The sequence below is a fragment of the Manacus candei genome, unplaced genomic scaffold, assembly GCF_025592945.1.
Source record: "Manacus candei isolate 608988 ecotype Guabito, Panama unplaced genomic scaffold, ASM2559294v1 h1tg000005l, whole genome shotgun sequence".
Taxonomy (NCBI): domain Eukaryota; kingdom Metazoa; phylum Chordata; class Aves; order Passeriformes; family Pipridae; genus Manacus; species Manacus candei.
Genome location: NW_026138053.1, coordinates 4,589,176 through 4,609,971, shown reverse-complemented (window position 1 = coordinate 4,609,971; position 20,796 = coordinate 4,589,176). Strand labels below are relative to the sequence as shown.

The following is a 20,796-nucleotide window of genomic DNA, read 5'->3' as shown; positions in this document are numbered from 1 at the left end:
TTGCCTGTGCCCTTGTCATAACTTTAATATGTAATGTAACTTTCATACTGTTTCCAGATTAACTTACTCTTACATTGTGTTCTCTGATGTATTATTTGAATCTGCAGCCTTACAATATTTTTATTTTTAACATTGCCCAGAACTTTTTCTACTTGTAACTGTTGCAGCTGACTAATGAGTGATTTTCTCGTAAATGTGGTGCTGAAATCGTGTTTAGTTGCATGTTCTGATACATGGTCTGCTTAAGTTTTGCAATGTTTGTCTGGCCATTTTGCAAGTTTAATTTGAAGGTCCTTCTGTTTTGGAAAAACCAGACAAGGAATTAAAAATGTGAAGAACCACAAAGACATGAAAAAGACCCAAAACTTTCAGAGAAAGGGAAGCAAGCTTGTGATCTTGGCCCATTTTTAAGGAAGGACATGGAAAGTAGGCTGGGAGGAAAAAAAAAGGTGGGGTGGTTTGGTTTTTTTTCTGACTGTCAGCTGACACTAAAGTGACAGGCAGATTCTTTCCTTGGGAAATCCCCCAGAAAACCTTTTTTGTCCCCTTAGTGCCAGGTGACACTGACACTGTTACTGAACACATAACAAAACTGGGGAACATTCTTGTGCTTGATGCTTCCTGACTGCTTAGTGTGTCTTCACCATATGCCAGATCTAGACCAGTCTTTAGGAGATGAATCTAGCTCTGGAACCTGCATTTTGCACAAGTGCAAGAAGAATGAATCCACTACAGAAGGACTAAACCTTGTTCAAACCATATAAATCAATTTAGCCATCAGCTTTTATAATACTGTCAGGCTCAGCATTATTTTCTGTATCTTGGTTAAAGCCAAGCTGTGTATTTCAAGTAAAATGGGACTGAATAGGGAAGGTAGATTACCTCACACCTGTCTACTACAGAGTTCATATTCTGCTGCTCTCCTTGCTGGACTAGGCAGACATCTGGTGTAATCCATTAAAATAGTTTCTATGTTCTGATGTTTGATTAGAGTGCTGCGAATCAGCTCACTTTTCTCTGGATTAATCAATCATTTTCCTATTGTAATTGGCTCCATAGTCCTACCTGCTTTCTTGAAGCAGCTCAAATCAGCTTTTTTGCAGTAAACCCTGAATTTGTATGCTTTCCTCTTTGGGTTTCCAGGCTCTTCATGTCTCAAGCTGGGAATCCAACTTAGAAGCAACTTAAATCTTCAAAAATGCAAGAGAATGAGAGTCATTAAGTCTAGTTAGTTACTTTCAGGAGCTTCTTGGTTTTACTTCCAGTCGTTCTGCTTAGCTGACCTCGGCATCTTAAACCTTTGGAAGATACAGGACACAGCAAAAAAGCCAGTTTGGTTAAGTGTCTTCAAAACCAGTTCAGTATTATTTTTCCAATTCTGTAGTGAACAGGACATTATTAGCTTCACTAAGGAAGCTTTAGGATTAGGTCAAAGTGAGTACAGAATGCCTGTATTTGCAAAATTTTTTGACCCGTGAACCAGATGAAAGTATTTTAAAAATTAGAATTTCACTAATTATCTCATTCTCCCCAGATTCCTGTTCTAGGCATCTGAATTACCTTCAGAGGACTTGCTTCTAGAGGCCTGAATGATCAAAGGGTGCAGGTTATCTCTGAGTTCTGTAATAGTTTTCTATCTGAGGCAACTGCACATTAGTCTGGATTGACAGTTCTAATATGTGTTATTCCACAGTTGGTAGTCATTTTGTGGATATTAGTATTTCTGATATTTCATTGAGTCATCTTGACTGAAATCATAGTGAAAGCGAAAAAAGGCATTTACTCACAGTACTGGACAGGACATAAATATGTGTTTTTAGACCAAAGATCCTTGTTATTGGAATAAACAGGTTTCCAGCTGAATGTGTAGTTTTTTTATGTTTATTTACATGTCATGATGGGTACCTTGCAGAGTGATGTGAAGTCACATTTCATATTAGGAGTGGTTAGAATTTTCAAAGTGTTCACAGCTGGGCTGTGACCTGGCTCAGGGAGGAAAGCTGCAAACCAATGTTGAATGCTGAAGCCCCACTCCAAGCTTGGGTAGTAATTAGTGTATCTAAAACACTTAGTGTTGAGATCATTATTTCAGAGATCTGCAAGTGGAGAGGCTGATAGAACAGCTGTGTAAGTTCTGCAGTGTTTTCTAATGGATTTTAATATGATGGTGCTGAGCTGGACCGTTTTAAAGACAGTTTTTGATTATTCTTTTGAAAAAGGATTGTTATTCTTTTAAAAATATTTAATCACATATGACATGAAAACATTCTAGTATCAAGAACATACTGCTTTCTTTTAGGGTAGCCTTAACTGTTAAATAAAAAGCTGAACTAAATAAGAACCTAATTTTTTTGTCTTTATAGACTTTTTTGATAACTGGAACTTCTGATTCACTGGATTTATCACGAGGAAATTAAAAATAGGAGAAACCAGCTAATTACTTGAACAATATTATTTAATCTTGGTCTTTAAAATAACACTGTAGATCAGTGTTACTTCTGATCCTCCAGGCCAACATAATTTCTTCAGTTGAATTGTCCCGATTTCTGAATTTTCAAGTATGTATAAACAATAGAGCTCATTCTGTAATAGGCATAGTTGAATTCCAGTGTTTGGGAGAAGACATTGCAGTCCTCCTGCTGAAAGGGATCTGCCCACTGTCTCCTCCTATCAACATGAGGAGGTTTCCAACATCAGTGGAAAACTGTGTGGGGACTGGGCCCAGCCTTGCAGATGTTCATACGCCAGAAAGAGCTGTTTGCAGTTGTTTCTAAAGTGCTGCAGGATGGGTTTGTAAGCAAATCTAAAATGTCTTTTGTTCAACAAAGACATTTGCCAGAACTTACCGACAGCATCAGTACATTTCGGTCTGAGCAGTTGGAAGTCCAGGGGACATTAGAGAAAGGTTTGTTAGTAAATTTGAGGCAGTTTGTAAGACCATGAACTACTTCAGTGCTTAAGTTGAAATATTTGTTCAAGTTCTATATAGAAATGAACTCTCCTTGCTGCAGAAAAATATTATAATAATCATTAGACTCCGTTGCCAGTAGGCTGATATTCAACTAATTTCCAACTTTTTTCAGTTATCTGGTAGAAACAATCCCCACTAGAAAAATCTGTCGAAGAAGAGCTGCTAATATATTTTTGGTACTTAGAGCTTTGATCATATTTCTATTATATAATTTACCATATAAGGAGACCTGAGAAATACTAATGAAGGCTTAATACAGCCAGAAGATATAATTTCTGAAAAAGAAAGAAACAGGAGTGTGTTGGGTGTTCCAGCTGCCATTTCTGAATGGTTTACCATTTCCCAGCCATATTTCAAACAGTTTTTTCTTTGACGAATAATCAAAGCTTTGAAAAGTTACTTACCTCAAGCCTCCCAACGTTTTTTCTTTCAGTGGAGTTCAAAGCACCCTATTAATTATTAGCACTTGTGAGAGGAGGTTTTTGAATTTGTAAAAAGTAAAGTGAGACATATTGAGAATTTTAATAGGTTTTATACTGAAATTTGTAAAACAAGTTTCTGGAGGTTTCTTTAGTGTGGCTGTCACTGTTTTTAGTAGGCAGAAGTCTCATACAAAAAAACCCCAGATTAACCTCAGAATGCATTTATATGGCCTATATAGCATTTTCAGGTTTGGAACTTGAGCTTTATAGATTTAATGCTCAGCTTCCCCTATTACGATGGAATCAGCTTGATCTCCACATGGGGCCACTAACAGGACTGGGACACTTGGATCTGCAGCACCAGCCTGCTTTCCAGGTGGGACACCTCACACAGGAGCTGTCAGCTTCCACAGAAGAAATGGACAGCTTGTCTACACTGGGAAGTTTTCCTTCCTCCTGTCCCTCTTTCCTCCAGCAACACATGTTTAGGGACAGAAGTCACAGAGGGAAATGACTATAGTAATTGTTACCTTTTTCGTCTAGTTTTTTTTTTCAATAAAGACCTGGGGTGCCCTGGTAACAGAAAGCAGCAACCCCCAGATGTATGAGCTGCTGGAGGCTGTGGAGAGGAGTTTGGTACAAATATTTCCTGATGTCACAGATCCAGCTGTGCTGCTTCTGTTCCCAGCGGTGCTGCTGGATCCAGCTCCGGCAGACCCAGCTGGGTGTGCACATGGTGCTACATCACTCTTGTTCCTGGAGGATTGATTGTGCTGCCCTTTTCCAGAGCAATGTGATTCTACAGAAACCAGCTTAGATTTCTCAAGTAATCCCCCAAAGTACTTGGCATGCAGAGCCTTGATGCACAATTGCCATGTTTAGATTGCATTGTACCTGAGATAATAAGTTCTTCTAGGCTCAAGCTGTGTCTGCAATTAATCTATAAGAGAGGTAAACCAATTTACAATTAATTGAGAGTTGGTTATAGGCACACATCAATGTGTCCCATATCCCAGCTTCCTTGTGACATTGTCCCCACAATTCATTTTCTTAACTTTGCCACAGAGGCCAAGGCTGTGACTTAAGAAGTGCTGTATTTGTCAACCTTAGATTTTTACATATGTTTTTTGAAGTAATTTTACTATTTGTATGTTGAAGTGGTTTGGAAAACTGCTCTACCAAAATAATAGTAGTAATGACTTCAATTTCATTTGTCACAGGCTCTAAAATGCAGGATGTGAACTTTAGTATCAAATACAGGGCTCTCCTCCTGCAAATGTTTGGCATTGAATTTGATGTATATATGTGTATAGTAAAGGATTTTTGTGATTGCTTCTCTTTTAGGATAAGTATATATTAAGGGTACAGATTAAAACTTATACATTCTGATACATGTTTTCTAATATAAGTATGTGTCCCTGATCTCTCAGTATGGTAAACTGTCTGATTTCATAATTTCATTGCAGCAAAAATCAAGCAAAGAAAAGGGAGCGGGAGGAGACAGAAGTTGTCTTAAATTATTATTATTAGATTAATGACCTCTCTATTTCATTTACTTACTAATTCCTAGAGCTATTTACTTAGCAGTGGATCTCACACGCAGGAGTGAAGACTGGCAAGATTTTCCTTTTACCTTTTGTTTCATAAGCACCCTGAAAGATGTGTTGAATTTCAATCTCCACAAAAGCAAGTGGAACATCAGTTCCCGTGAATCACCAGAGCAGAGCAGCAGGAATCCATTCCAGAGAGCCCCTCTGGATTCATTGCAGGTCTGCTGATATGTTTTCATCTGCAATAAGCAGCAAAGTTACTGTGTGATTTCAGTAAACTTCAGTGCTGGGTAACCTGTCAAGTGACTGTCACGTTTTCCTGCATTTCGAATGCAGATGAGGTGGTATCATGCATTTGCTTAGTGAAAAATTCCTCAAATAACCTATACAAATCCAAAGGCAGCAGCATTATTTCATGGGAGCTGTCCATGTGAAATAGGACTGTGAGATAAACTTGCCTCTGTACTCCTTACCTATACCCAAAGTCTGTGGGACTCCAGAATAACAGATCTTTTGTAACTGGGCACAACACCAGTTTGTCTACTTATTTTTTTATTTCTGAGCAGTACAAATGATCAGTAATTTGGTCTCAGAGCTTTCTCTATGTAAGCCTTCTTGAAGGTGCAGTTTTGGCTTGTGTTCTGAATATTTGAAATACTTTGTATGCATTTCATATTCCCATAAATATTGTATCAACTTAGTATTTGCTTAGTTAAAAAACTGCTGAATATGCTGTATTAGTTAGTAGTGTTCTCTGTACTTCAATTCCTGTTGTTACATTGCTGATGCAAGAGAGTTAATAGATCAAGTTTGGCTTTGCTGGCATTTTTTGTGTTAGAAAACAGGAATTCTGAAACAATATTTAATTTTTTTTTTCTCTACAGGACCTAATTTTTGTGAATAAAATAAAACACTGCAATGATCTAATTATTTGATATGAAATACTAGATTATGTTAAAACTTTCTTAAATAAAGGGTAAATTCAGCAATGTGAGTGGGCAGTGCTTGGGTAAAAGAAATTCTGAGTGGTTTAAAATACTGCTTTCTGGAATGGACTGTTTTGGAAAGTAGGGGGAAAGATGCTATAAAAGTATTTTTTTTCAATGAGTAATTATAATTATGGCAGTAATTAATAGTGTAATTGATTTCAGCCACCTTGGGGAACAAATTATTCCAGAAGTATTACTAGAATCCCCAAATTATTTTAAATATGTAGTAGTCAAGAAGAGTTTACCTCAGAAGTGAAGAAACTAATCGTGTCTCAAACTACTGTTGGCTTACATTGACTGGCAGAAGACATCCCTTCCTCTAAACAACAGCTAAATAGGGAGGAAGAGCCAAGGAAAAACACAAGTTTAACCCAAAGATGCCTGAATTATGGTATGTAATACACAGGGTGGAAATTGTCCATAAACTGAGGGTGCCCAGTTTTCAGTTCCCACACTCCCAACAAGAGCCCAAGCAGCTGCAGCAGCGTGGAACTACCTCTCTTCCAGTCCCTTGTAAAACACAAGGTCTTGAGGAGAAGATGGTGCTGTGCAAAGCTGCTGATGTGTTTCCCCACAGGATTTTGTGCTCCCTGGATCCCTCGTGGAAGGCCTACTTTCCCAGGGATATAAATTCATTACTGCCATAAGGCTGAGTCAGGAATTGAGGTCTCCTCAACACTTGACTTAGTGATAATCAGATATTGGTTTTTAATTTGGACAGGTGCATCCACAAGAAATTTACACTAGGAACACTCTAGATATCAAAAAAAATCAAAATTCATGAGAACACCTTTTTTCCAGTTTTGTGGGTAATATGAGCTTTTGCCCTTACCAGACATTTCCTCCACTGCAATTCCAAAGCCTGCACTTACCTGCCTGCTTTGACTCGGTACTTTTTGCAGGTCACATGCACTCCATGTCTTTGGGAAATCAGTTGTGTACTGTTGCTATGGAGGAGAATTTCCCCAGCTGAAGTTCTGTAGTACCACACGACACATCTGCTTTAACTCGCCAGTTCTTTTCCTGCCTCAGAATCTGTAGACACAGAATTTCCCCTTGCATGGTAGGAACACCACCAGAAAACACCCCCAAAAAATTCACCCTTCAACTGGTGTTTCAGCATCTCCTCTCATTCACAGTCAGACCTAATTCTCCAAGCCCTTTCTTATTTCCCAGGAAGGGTGGACTTGCTGATAAACTTACTTTTTTGCAGATGCAATTCTGAGGACTAATTGAGCTCAGTAGCTTTTTTCTCTTCTAGCTGGGGATGCATGTTGTGTACCATATTTTTGTTTACAGTTTATATGTTTTATGCTTTTGTTTGATCTGTTTTGTATTTAAAGTATTGCTGCTATAGCAACTGTTGCATCATGTGATATCTTTGATATTATCAAGATGCCAAATACTTGTTAAAGAATAAATCAGCATATCAGATGCAATTCACTGATTCTTACAATGTTTTAAAATAAATATCTTAGCAGTTAAAGCATTTGATACTACTATTTTTTCGGTGGTTTTTTTTTTTTCATTTCTGGTAAGTATTTTAGTGGATAGGTTAGAGATTATAAGTACAGTAAAAAGATTAATGAATTTTCTTTTCTTGCTTACTGAGTTCAAAGCATTAAATACTTTGTTATTTTCATTAGGAAAATTGTTCATACCTTCTTGGACATTTTGGGTTTCACTGAAGTGATACAAAAAATTCCATTGCCGTTTGCCTCTGACAAGAAGGTATATCCTTGGAGACAGCCCACATTGAGATAATAAGTAAATAGTCTTGAAGCTTGGAGTCTTGAAGTTATGCTTTTAGCTTAGAGATTGGAAAGAAATAAAGATGAAACAAATGCAAGTCCACAAAAGTTGAGTTTTTTTTCTTCTCCTGTAAACTCACAAGAAAAAAACAGCCACTGAGAGTGAGGAGTCACATTGTGCAGAGCAGTACCTGTCTGCCAGGTATCTTCAGTTCAGTGTTCTTCACTAGAGTTTGGACAGGAGTGTGATTGACCTTGGATTGAGAGCTGTATCTCTCTCTGGATCTCATCCTTTTGAATGGATCAGGCACTGGAGATTTCTCACCATCTTTTCACACTTGACCAACCAGTAGGTCAAGTCAGTCGATGGTTTAGTTTTGGGCTAAGCACCTTATGAACCTTTTTGTCCCTACTTACCTTTGAGCATTTGGGCAAAGTGCCCTCTGTGGTACCACTGAGCCTTCCGCAGGGCCCCCACGAGACATCTTTAGTGATCATTTTCCTTTGACATGTTTGCATATAAGAACAAGACTTTTTCCACTCTCAGCTTTGATAGAGACATCTCTGCCCCACCTTCTGCTAGAGTAAAGCAGCTTGGGTACCTATATCTAAAGGAATATGAGATATTTAGATCTACTTATGCCTTCTAACCTGACATAAAAAGTTAATGGTGCATTAGCTACAGAGTATTGTTAGGAAGGTTGAGAGGATATGTTGTCTGGTAGCCTCTGTAGAAAGAGAAACTTGTGCAATAAAAGTAAAAACCTGAACAATAAATTACGTTTCCTTTCTATTATGCAAACAACCACAAGCTTTTCCAAGTCCATTGCAGTAAACTTGCAGTTTAATTCTCCTGAGTACTTTCAGAACCTTTGCAAAGCTTAGAATTTACCTGATAATCTCTGCTAAACTAGAGATCATCTTTATTTTGCTTGTTTTCTTGAGTATGAATATCATTTCACAGTTTGGAGACAGACCTGACAAGCAGTCTGCTGGTCAAACCATAGCAGGAAAGTAATTAAGAGACAATTACTTTAAAGATTCTTTATCTCAAGTTTGGTTTCTAATAACAACATTAAGTTACTATTTTTTAGAACTAGACCAAGCTGTAGGAGAATTTCTCGTGATAATCAACATTTTCCTTGTTCTGCTGGACCTTTGAAGTAGGTAATGGTGACAGAACGGGCACAGTACCCAAATGTGAGGCAGCAGGTGTGGTTGGTACCATGCCAGGTATTGTCTCAAAGCCTGGCATTTGTACTCTTAATGTAATTTTCTCCCTTTCTTTTCAGATGACAGTGCCTCTGAATTAAGTATATCTCAGATTGGCAGCACTCTGCAGTATGTTTAGATTTGCAGGGTCATGCCCAAGCCCTGCTTCAGAATATGTGACTGTGAAGATCAAAATGACAGTTGTGTTTTCTTCTTTTTCTTAGCATTTTTTAAATCAGTGGAGCTGGAATTCCAGGTTCCTGGCTGCTACTGCCCATAGGATTTTTAGAATGGCCATAGAGCATTCAGATCTCATAGCAGAAATGAGTCTTCCTGAATATCAGTGTTGCTGAAGCCTAGGGACAATGATATAAAACTTTTTATAAAAAAAAATCAAAGATTAGGAGACCACAATGAGCTATTAAGACTGTATATTTATACAAATGCTATCATTTAAAAGAATTTTGATAAAATTACACTGTTTCCAGTTTTCAGGTTTGTGGAGCAGACACTGTTTCTGGCATAACCTCAAGTGCTACTTAGCCAGAGTGTGAGTTGAGCAGTGTTCATCTAGGGACTTGTTATTTTTAGGAGCTAACAGGAGTTGCTCTTGGTCATCTGAATGAATTTTTGTGTGTTGCAAACTGTATTGAAAGTTCAGATTCACTTCTTTGTATGGGTTTACATTAAAAATACTGCTCAAGGCTGATGGAGCTCTTCATTAGGATACCTGGCAACTTTTCTTGGTCCCTGCATGATGGGAATCTAGGTATTAGATCTTTACACTGTAGATGTTTTCAATAGCAAAATGTATCCTAATTTTGTTCTAAAATAAGGATCTCATGACAGAATGTGAAGTGTTTTGATGACATTTGTAATATTTAAAGAAAGACTTCTATAAAGCTCACTGGCAGTTACCACATCTTTTCATGTTACCTCACCTTTCTAATTATCTCTCTTCATTAGGTAGTAAGTCTAATTAGAAGAATGATGCAGGTTTTCCAGGCAAATTCACTCTATTTTTCTATGTCTGTTTTAATGTAGCTGTGCTCTCCTACCTAATGTAGCATGAGGGTAGCTGCTGGCTGCTAACCCTGTGGATTCTGAGCTTTGGCACATCTGGAAGCTGAGCTCCTTGTTTACCCAATTCAAAGAGTAACTATTACTTACTAAATATATACCTTCCCTTGGAAACTACAGTTCTTAAAGAAAAGGAACCTAAATTTGCATGATGTTTATTGCAGCGAGTACTGATTTCACCTTTGCTTAAATGAAAAAAAAATGCTGGCTTTACCCTTTGAATTTAAGAGTGGCAAGAAGCTCTGTAAGCTTCCAAACTCTTCCTCCTATGAATCCTGTAAGTGATTCTATTAATTTTCACTAGTTTGCTGTGAAATAGTGACAATAGTCACAATCCACAGTGACAATAGCGATGAATGCAGATACCAGAAGACTCTGTCCGGGTTATATTTTAAAACCTTATATACTTACAGAGATTTCAGGCACCTACAGATTTTATACCTGATAGAAAATTACCAGCAAAGTTTAATACTTCAGTAAAAGTAAATCCTGGGGATTTGCTGGAGCCTCCTGGAGTTTAAGCTATGAAGAATTACACTAAAATAGCTATGTTTCTTACAACCTGTAAGAAAAATAATTGACAAAATAAGACCTACGATCTGAGACAATTTCTTTGCTAAGTTTTGCCTTTGCTTGTCTTATCTAACCTTTTCTTTCAAAGGAGAATCTGCTCTCTTCTCTCAATTTGTCTCGGATTGAGGAGCTCTTTCCCTTCCCCACCAGGTTCTGTCATACATCTTTGCCTTCAGTCAGGGAAAATCTGCTTAGGGCTCCCCCCTCGTGAGGGCAGTACCTCTGTGTTGGCCGGAGGGCTGAAGGCCAGGCTGGCATTCTCTCCACCCGAGGATGGTGATGTGTCCCCAGCAACACTCGCCACATCTGCCGAGTGTCAGAGACTGAAACGGGTAATGATCTGTGCATTCTAGGAGACTTTTGCAGGCTTTTGACCTCTGATGGGCAGTTGGGCCCATCCCTCCCTGCAGTGCTGAAGGTGTCAAGCCCTGAAAAGGCAGGAAGAGCCGAGTTTACACCTCTGATGGCCCATCAAACCCATCCCCCCCGCCAATCTCGAAAGGCGGGAACCAGGACAGACACAGGCGCTGCGCAGGCCCAGGGAGAGGTTGGAGGCTCGAGGCACGGCCCGTGTGACAATAACCATGGGTGTAACAACTCATAACTTCTTGGAGTGTGGGGGCTTCCCTCCGTCACCCCCGGCAGATCAAGGCCACACTTCAACCGACAGACATGGAAGCGGCAACTGCCAAGTGTCATCGCTGGACCCGTGGGCGGTGACTATATACATTTTATCCACTCTCAGCTTTTCTTTTTCCTTACTCTCCCTTACTCTTATCCTGACTTTCTCTCCCCTGTGCATTTTCTCCCCCCCACCCCCAAAGGTTATCTCTATGTCACATTGTTATATGTCAGCACCCAAAATGCTAGCATACCTGTTGATACAGAATTGTTAAAATAAACCTTACCAATATATGCTTTCAGACACCGATTATTCAGTGTCGTTTCACTCTAATCCACCCCAAGGGAATTACTGATAAGAACCTGGGTTGCCCCCCTCCCCTTTTTCTGGGGCAGGTTAGTAACAGCGCGAAGCCTTGTTTTAGGATCGAGCCATGCAGCAGTGCAGGCTCTTTTTCAGGCAGTGGTCTGGCCTTTTCTTTATCGCCCAAGGAGAACATGCCAGAAGGGACAAAGTGCTGTTGTGCTGTATAATAACGTGAGGTTCAAAGGCTGCAGCTTCGCACGTTTAGAGATTAAAGATAATATAACTGGAAATATAACAGTAGTACGTTCTGAATATTTAAAGTGCTGCGTAATAAAGAACAGGCAAGGAGAGATTAATATTGTTAAAGGACTATGAATTACAGGCTATTTGATGATTTTATTCTCATTCCTGAGGGCTGCGTTAGGTCAGGAGGAGCAGATGGAAACTTTTTGCTGGGACACAGTTACTTGACAGCTTCCTTCTGCATCATGTGAAGGCTCCATTGGCAGATTTTCTAATTTGCCAGGGAGATGTAGCTCTCTCTTCCGCCTTCTGCCTGCTTTTCCTACACTGTCTTATGGTGGCAGTGTTATGAATGTAATCTTTTCTAGTTTCCTCATCTTTAAGTGGTGTTTCCCAGCTGTCTTTCTCAATTTATAAGCAGCCTATTACTTTTAGCTGAGATGTAAAAGGGAATATTTACCAGGAGGAGTTCAGTCTTCTAACTGCTCTGCTCAGATGACTCCCTGCCTCCCATTCTTTCACTTTGGTCCCTGGCAGCTCAGGCACTCTTGGTGGAAATCAGCAGGTTTTCCATTAATTTTTCTTTGTTGATTCTGCGTGTTGGACTGCAAACAACCTGACTGATCTTAACTGCGATGGGTGTATGGGGGCTCTTAATCAAAGTGGCACTCGAGTGAAACTGAGGAAATGGGTTTCCTCTGGCTGCTCCTCTGAACTACAGGTCTCATGATGCAGAGGGATGAATTTTATCAAGTGACAGGATCATGGCCATGCAGATACACAGATGCCCCACCCAGGTCTAAGCTTGCCTCTGGTGTTACCAGGCTTTAAGCAATTTGTATCAGGATTCTGCTAAAAAACATCCAGCTAAAAATACCATAAGTAGCAATTATACATTTAAAGAAACCAATTTACATGCCGCAGATTGCTGTCTGTGGGTAATTATTCAGTCTAAAACAAATAACCTAGAGGTTGCAAATAATAATTTTGCTTAAAAAATAATAGCATGCATTATTTAATGTCTACATTTTTGTATTATGATAAAGTAAGAAATGGTCTAAATTCTCTTTGTTCTGTTGTACTAATTCTCAAAGAGAATGAGTTTCAAATTTCTTCCCTGGGAAGACTGGGGATTTATATGCTGAATGTTGACCTGGATATACATATTTTTTAATCTGGGATTTATATACCTGTGAATATGTATAATAGAAAGCCTGACAGACCCTTTAACTGTGGTGTCACTAATACATTGATATAATTTGTTACTTCAGCTAAGGTGTTTTGCCTCAAGAGGTGGAATACTTTTATATATGGAAAGGTCAGTTTTAATTAATAAGCTGTTTTCATCATTCAGGGCCAATATGAATTGCTTGTAACATTTGTGTGAAATAGTTTTCAATATAAAAATAAAACAAATTGAGCTTTATGTCACATTTATCATCCCCCATAACCCATTTAAATGTCAAAAAAATCACTACAGACCAAAAGTCTATTTCTAGAAGCCTTAGTAGCCCTATTTATCAGAGTGAAATAAGATATTATCATCCCATTATCCCATCACATGCCTTCTGCACTTGAAGACATATGCATTTCTTCTACTTTTCTGTAACACTGAAAATAGTTTTTCTGTTGTAAAATATTTGTCCAAACAGTTAATGGTGAAGAAAATGCCGAGCCAATATCAGAGGAATGAACAGGTAATTATATTAACATGTATTTCTTTCACTATAAATGCGTAATATAATATACAGTTATTAACTTACTTTCTTGTGCATTTCTCAAATGAAAAAATAATTAGTGTTCATCCTTCTCTTTTTGGAAATGAATTTTTTTGCAGACTGCAATTTGTTAGTATAATTTTCCTATAAAGGACAAAGCTTTCAATGTATATGCTACTGATATATTTTGACAGAAATCATACCATTGTATAGAACATTTGTGTCCTTATATATTTTATCATAAAATAAACTTCACGTTTAAAAAAATTTCTTTATTTAAGTTCTTTCTGTGAGTTTTGTGTCCTAAGCAAGCGAGGCTCAGATATTCACATGCCTCCGTGGGTGAATGTCTCTTCCTTCTAATAATTCTAAAATTTCAAGTATGAGTTGGATTGAACAGTCTCAAAGGTTCTAAGTTCATTTAAGATGCATAAAAATAGGCAGCAGGATGGAGGAAAAAGATCCCATTAATGCTGATAGCTGGGAAGATGCTTCTGAGGATTGTAATAAAATAAGAAGCTGGTGAGGAGTTCAATTCCAGGGAATCTGTGCAGGATTTAGGTGCTAGAGAGCTCCCACCAAAAGAAGTGGCTCCAGCTGAATATCAGAGTATTGCATAGAGAGTGTTCAGCCACAGGTCATACCTGGGCAAGAAGCCAGGCTGTGTGGTTAGTTACTTAGGGGGACTTTAACATATGATGCCATTATTATATCCAAATTCTTAAATAGGCTTTGAAAAGAAAAGAGTTCATTTACTGGTGCATGTGTTAAACGGTGCAAATTTTATGCTCTGTAGAAATGTATGGGGTAGTAGCCTTCTACTGGTTTTTATATATGTATTTTTTGGTCTATGCTCATGACTATTTTTTTTCCACTTTTACTGTGGCAGGCAGTGCCCTGGGAAGTGACGATATCATAGCAGGGAACGTGAGCAAGTACATTGTTCTCCCAGCTGCTTATTCTGGACAGCCTAAAAAAGGACATCTTATATTTGATGCCTGTTTTGAAAGTGGTAAGTATTCTCAGCATTGTTTTATGTTACCTAGTTGTCAATGTATTAACACTTTTAAGTCTATCACTCATCTTTGTGTAAAGTGTCTTAATTCTGAGGAAGAGTTACATTAAATACTACTTAACAAAGTTATCTGATTCACTTCAGTCAATGACATAAAATCAGACTGTTCAAATGTCAAATGGTAGTGAAGTTTGCTGTTAACCTACAATGAACGTTTCAGCAGGTCCATCTTTAACCACATCTAGATACATTCTGTTGTTATATCCAGTATTTATAGACCACTAATCTAAGATGTATTTAAAATGTGCTATTTTAAAATTTAATTTAGAAGTTTAGTAGGGCAGTTAACGTCATAAAGCGCCAAGACCATCCTTGCATAGTGAGGAGATTTTACAAATGTGTAGATGCTGTCTTTAAATGTATTTCTTTGTGTTTCTTGTGGCCTGATTCTGTCCTGCTGAGGTTAATGGAAGTTCTGCCTCTGATGTCAATAGAAGGAGAATTAAAATTTAGGAAGCTACAGGAAACTGAAAGAGAAATTATTTTTTACAAGAGTTATAGTTAGCCTAATAATTTAAAGAATAGTTGTAATCACGTATGTTCATATGCATGTGGGGTTTGTAGGTAAATATATATATATGAATATGTAGCATTGTATACATTTTTATGTTACATACATGTGTGCTTCCAGATTTTTAGCTTAGATCTATTATTAGTGGCTTTCAGACCTACAGAACACTGTTAAACACCATATGTACAGAAGGCATTTGGCAGGATAAACTATAGTTTTTAGCATGGTTTATGTGAGAGGTGTTGGTAATGCCAAAACTGCTACAGTGTCTCGTAAAATGAGCTTTTTATGAAGAGTTACGTCCCTCAGGGTAGAACACTGGCTGCCAGTTCCTGGATAAATACTAAACTGAGTTATTTAAATCCTGTGATTATATTATGTAAAAAAAGTGCAAATGATGCAGTGAATAATAATGAGTATCTTCTTTTTCAGGTGTGTCTCTGGAGGTTCAGACAATAATATGTGTTTTTAAAAATACTTTGGGTGCTGTTTCATAATAGCTATATGGTATTTTGCATTTTGTATCAGGAAATGGCTTATGGAATGAATCAGTTGGCCAAGCTGAGAAATTTACTGTGCTAAGCTGCTCTGCAATGAAAAGGATCAGTAGCAACCATCAAATTATTTGTGAAGTAATGTGAATCCTTGCATGATGGTTTAATTCCAGTTTTTGAACAATGGAATTAATTACATTTTTCCATGAAAACATTTAATCAGTTCAAAGGTAACATTCATATGTTGTATACTCTGACAATAATAGCATGGGATAGAGGCAGGTGCTTTTGAAATACTCTGTTTATTTACATTGTAGCATGATGAGGCTCTGATGTTGCTTTGCATATTCACACACTTCCAAAATACAAATATGAATGAAATGAATACCTTCATTTACTTTCTTGTGATGATGATGTATTAGCAAGAATGGGAGTAATATTGTGTACACTTCATATGTAAATTCACTTTATCTTTTATTATATGTCAGCCAAGTAATTGCTTAGAGTACTTTTACTGGTCAAAGCAAATTAACTGATTATTGGATAATTTATGAAATTGTTATTAATGTAAAAATCTATCCCCTCTTGTTATCCAAACAACGATATGCAGCATTTGTAAGGACTGCACTGATGCTCTTTGAGTACCACCTTAAAATGGTAATATCCTGTTGAAATTGCCTTTTTCAAAGGACAGATTATAAAACTGGTCCCACCTGGAGCATTGCACCCAGCTCTGGGGTCCCCACTGCAAGAAATACATGGACCTCAGGAGTCAGAGGAGGGCACAAGGATGCTCTGAGGGCTGGAGCACCTGTGCTGTGGAGACAGGCAGGGAGAGCTGGGGCTGTTCAGCCTGGAGAGAAGGCCCTGGGGAGACCTTGTTGTGGCCTCTCAGCATGGGAAGGGGGCCTGTAAGAAAGATAAAGATGCTTTAGCAAGGCCTGTGGGGACAGGATGAGGAGCAGTGCTTTTGAAGTGAGAGAGGGAAGACTGAGATGGCCTGTAAGGAAGAAGTTGTTTACAGTGAGGGGGCAGACATTGGCACGGGGTGCCCAGAGAAGCTGTGGATGCCCTGTCCCTGGAAGTGTTCAAGGCCAGGCTGGATGGGGCTTGGAGCAACCTGGGATAGCGGAAGGTGTCACTGCCCATTGTAGGGGGATTGGAATGAGATGATCTTTAAGGTCCCTTCCAACCCAAACCATTCTATGATTCTAAAATAGAAGTTGTGTTAAATGTGATTCCATAAGTGGCTTTCCTTTCTTTGGCTGCATTCCTATTTTCTTGACAGATCTGGTTGATAGAACTGAACATTCCCTTCTAGACCTATTTTTCAATGACTATGATTTTATATTGTAGAAATGGAAGTGAATACCCTTCAGAATAGAAAAACATTACTAAGCTTGTAGAAATCAGGAAAAATATTATCACATACAGAAGAAATGCTATTTAATGGTTTCATTTTGGTAATGGCTATCATTATTGTATTAAAAAGTGTTGAAAAGTATGAATTTGTTTGAGACTGAGAGCTGTGTTTCATGCAGTCTGAAAACCAATATCCAGCTTGGTGTTTTGAAGTGTCTTGCTTTCAAAAAAATCATAAAGAATAGAAATGAAATGGGGACTGGGATTTCTTTTTAGCCCACTCTGTTGAGAAGCAAAATACCCTAGTTTTGCCATTCCTGGCAGATGTTTATGTATCTGAGTTTCACTGAGAAAGCAGCAATCCATTCTAATGCTGCAATTTGCTTAGTGTAAGAAACATTTGCTTTCTATGTAGAAATGTTCTTACCAAAAAGGCATTAATTCTTGTCCAGTCCTATAGGCACAGAAAGCAGATTATTCCTTTCTTCTTTAACTTAATGGAAAGCTGCTATCATATCTTTCCTTGGCCTTTTCCTTCTCAGGTTAAATTACTGCTATTTTTTCCAGTGGTTCCTTAGTGCTCACATTTTCCAAATTTTCTATCATTCCTTATTTCCTCTGGCCTATCTCCAGCTGTTTTGGTCCTTTCTTGATTGGCAGTGGTCCAAGGTGAGCATGATACTCAGATAAGATGGTGCCAATACCATGTGGAGTTTATTACATGACGTGCCTTGCCATCTATTTACTTCTGCTTTTCACAATCTTTTTCACAATAGCATGGCACTGTTGACTTATAAAAAATTTGTGATCCCTTATACTGTCCAGGTCCTTTTCAGAAGGAGAGCTGCCTAACCAGTTGGTGGCTTGCACTTTACTCACCCTTAATGAATCTATTACTGGTGAAAAAATCATCGCTGTAAAATAAAAATGAAGAATGGTGGCTGAACACTTTATCTTATTAATAACAGACAGAGGAGTAAAGAAAAGAGAAAATTATCAACTTGCAAGTATGTCAGGAATTTGTGTTTCCATAGCTAGTGTCCTGCCTGGAATCTTCCTTGTTATCTTTAATGCTCAAGAATATATACAGCCAAACCAAACTTTTTACATTGATTTATCATTAGCATAAAAGAAACTGATGACAATTCAAATTTGTTGCATACCACAACATAATTTTTGGATAATGTCAGTTTTCACAAGATTTAGTTTCAGGGAAAAATCGAAGCAGTTATCTATGCACAGAACAAATTTAAAGGAAATAAATGTCACATTTGAAATGTACACATTTGGTCAGTTGTAATTCTGTTTCCTAATATTCATTAAGGCATTAAATTATTAACACAGTTGCAATTTAGCAGCAATGCAGTACTGTACAGATGTTTGCCTCTCATCCTACCTGTCCTGGCAAAATGGGAATTTTCCCTCTGGGGAAAAGGATGTATTGACTTCTACTATACAAAGAAGTCCTTACAGATTGAGCCAGGCCCAGATTTTGATATAAAACTGTTCTTCAGGGAATCTGTCGTCTCATACCAAGGTGAATTGGTATTTCAGACATTTTGTCTAAAGGACTTCAGAGTTTAGTTTAGGCAGCTGCCCCTACTGTCTTGTGTTGCCTTATTGTGTGTGATTTCTGGTGGCATCCATTTAGTCAGCAGCCTATTTTGTGTTGTGGCTAAGACTTGTTGTTATTTGCTTAGTCATTTTTTCCTGTACAAGATGTTTTTGGAGATGATACCTCCAGTGCTGGAAGCCAGTTGTTTTTCTGGGAACTTACATATCTGCAGTAGCTTTGCTTCTGCATGAGGTAACAAACTTTTAATTAATTAATTTTACATGATGCACAAAAAGCTTTTTACGCGTATTTTGCAAAGTGAACAAAGAAAACATAAAAAAAAAAATGTCTCAGCCCTTAAAAAAAAACCTCACCTTTTTTCTCATTGTGCCAAGTCTGTTTGCTGGGTGTAGCCACAAGTTGCCTTCCTGGCTCCGTCCCAGGGGGATTTCCAGGTGGGCTCTAAAAACCTGTGGCTTTTGCCTCCCCAGGCTCTCGATGTAGAGACCTGGCATATGAAAAGCTTGTGTTGGCACTGCCAGCTGGGCCTTCACTGCAGAAAAATGAAAGGCAAGCTCAAGTCTTGCTCCTTGTGTTTGGTGTGACCTGGGTTACCAGTCACCAGGGGGGTGTTGGTTGGTCACTCCAGCCTATCCATCGGGGTGTATCCCAGTGCCTTCTGCCTCGCCCTTTTGGATGTCTCTGGGAAGGCAGGAGGAAGCTGGAGTTAGGCTGGGATGTGTTGTGAGGAGGGGGAAAAACACCCAAGCTTGACAGTTTCTGCTGCTTGTGGCTCAAATTGCTTGTTTTATAATTACTTTTGAGGATTGAAGGAGCAGTGTTGGCTCACAGAGGTTCGTAAATCTCAGCATTCACACTGTTAAATGCAAGGGCTTTTAATAAGGCATTGAAAATATATATTTTGGCTTGTTAGTCAACTATAATGCTGCTTAACTGTTAAAAAATACTGTGTTTCTTGAAATTAAAAATGAAGCTGCTGTCTGCTTTTATTCTCATTTCAACCAAAAAGTGGAACTCCGCCAAGAGTCATTAAATCTTCTATCCTTTGGATGAATTCTTATTTTTTTATGAAAAAATGTTATGATTGGGTAATTTCTGTATTGTGGTTTATGTTCAAAAGGTTGTAATTAAAGTTTTGTAAAATTTTAGATTCAATCTCAATTACTGTAAACCTCATATTATTCTGTTAACTGCTGTACCACCACCTTGCAGTGAAAATTGTTGACAAACGTTAGTTTGTCTTTTCCAACAGCAGGTTCGTAAAATATTTTACATTAGAAACCTGATAAAAAAATTCAGTGCTGATGGATTGCAAATTATATTAATCAGCTGGAAAAAGTTAAGATTTACAATGTATTAAGAGATCTCATATGACTGAGAAGTACCCTTGTATCATTTTTGTTAAGGTTTTAAATATCTTCCTATATTTCAAAAATAGGATAATGTACTTATAAAACACTTTGCACAACACTCAAAATTGCAGTAAGTGATTGTAATTCCACTGATCTCATTGTAAGCACTTACAGGCGTGAAATAGGCCATTGAGCTTTACCATGAAAGATATCTTTTGAACAAAGGCACAGATAATATAGGATGGATTGCCCTTTGGGAGTGCCTGTGTCCCAGTTGTTAAGACTTGGTGTGTAACTTTAGACAGCTAAAATTAGGGGAGATTAATCTTAGTTGTGATTAATAAAATACTGTAAAGTTTGAGTTGCAAAACATTTTCTGAAGCGGCCACTTTTGTTTGTGAAAGATTTAAAAAGGAAAACTAAGATGATACAGAACATGATACTGTTAACATTATGCTCAAAGGAAAACTGAAATCCACCCTAGGAAATAGTTGAGTTTGGGCCATCTTAATATACAACTGTAATATGCTTCCAAAATTATGAAACAGTCTGATCCTCTGTGTGCTTATGTTTAAGTGGACAGAAATACCTTTCTTTCCTTGATTTCAGTGGCACTGCTACGGTATCCTGGAGCAGGAATAAAGCAATACAGGCCAATATCATAATGGCACATCACTAGAAATAAAAAAGTGCAAAAACTGTTTAAAACTACTTTCTTCTAGCGTAAAAAATCTTTTGGTAGTAGACTGAACTGTGTTTTGGAGCAAAACCTAGTTGTTATTCCAAATTTTCTATCATGTAGGGCTGGAATCACCAAGTCAGGTAGAACTCTTGGCTTCCACTTCTGTAAGAATGCTCATCTGAAAAGCAGAAACAAAGGAATGAAAGTGGATGTGTTATTTCAGTAATGTCTGTTTTCCCCCTGCTTTTGTGACATCAAGGTGTGTCCAGTTAATGAAACACTTTAGTTATTTCCTTATTTGTTGACA

General features: G+C 38.1%; 1 protein-coding gene and 1 long non-coding RNA gene across 3 annotated transcripts in view; one reads left to right on the top strand and one right to left on the bottom strand.

Annotated features, from left to right (window-relative positions):
- LOC127476644 (BEN domain-containing protein 5-like) overlaps positions 1-20,796 on the top strand; it is a 906,516-nt gene that overhangs the window by 1,577 nt on the left and 884,143 nt on the right. For both annotated transcript variants that reach the window (XM_051799779.1, XM_051799772.1), the window contains exon 2: positions 14,327-14,449. In XM_051799779.1, the coding sequence (XP_051655739.1) occupies positions 14,327-14,449 (123 nt within the window). The remainder of the gene's footprint in view (positions 1-14,326; positions 14,450-20,796) is intronic.
- Positions 9,929-11,879, bottom strand: LOC127476855 (uncharacterized). The gene is made up of 2 exons (XR_007906750.1): positions 11,533-11,879; positions 9,929-11,327 (listed from the first exon to the last, which is right to left on the bottom strand). It is a non-coding gene; the product is annotated as an uncharacterized LOC127476855 (long non-coding RNA).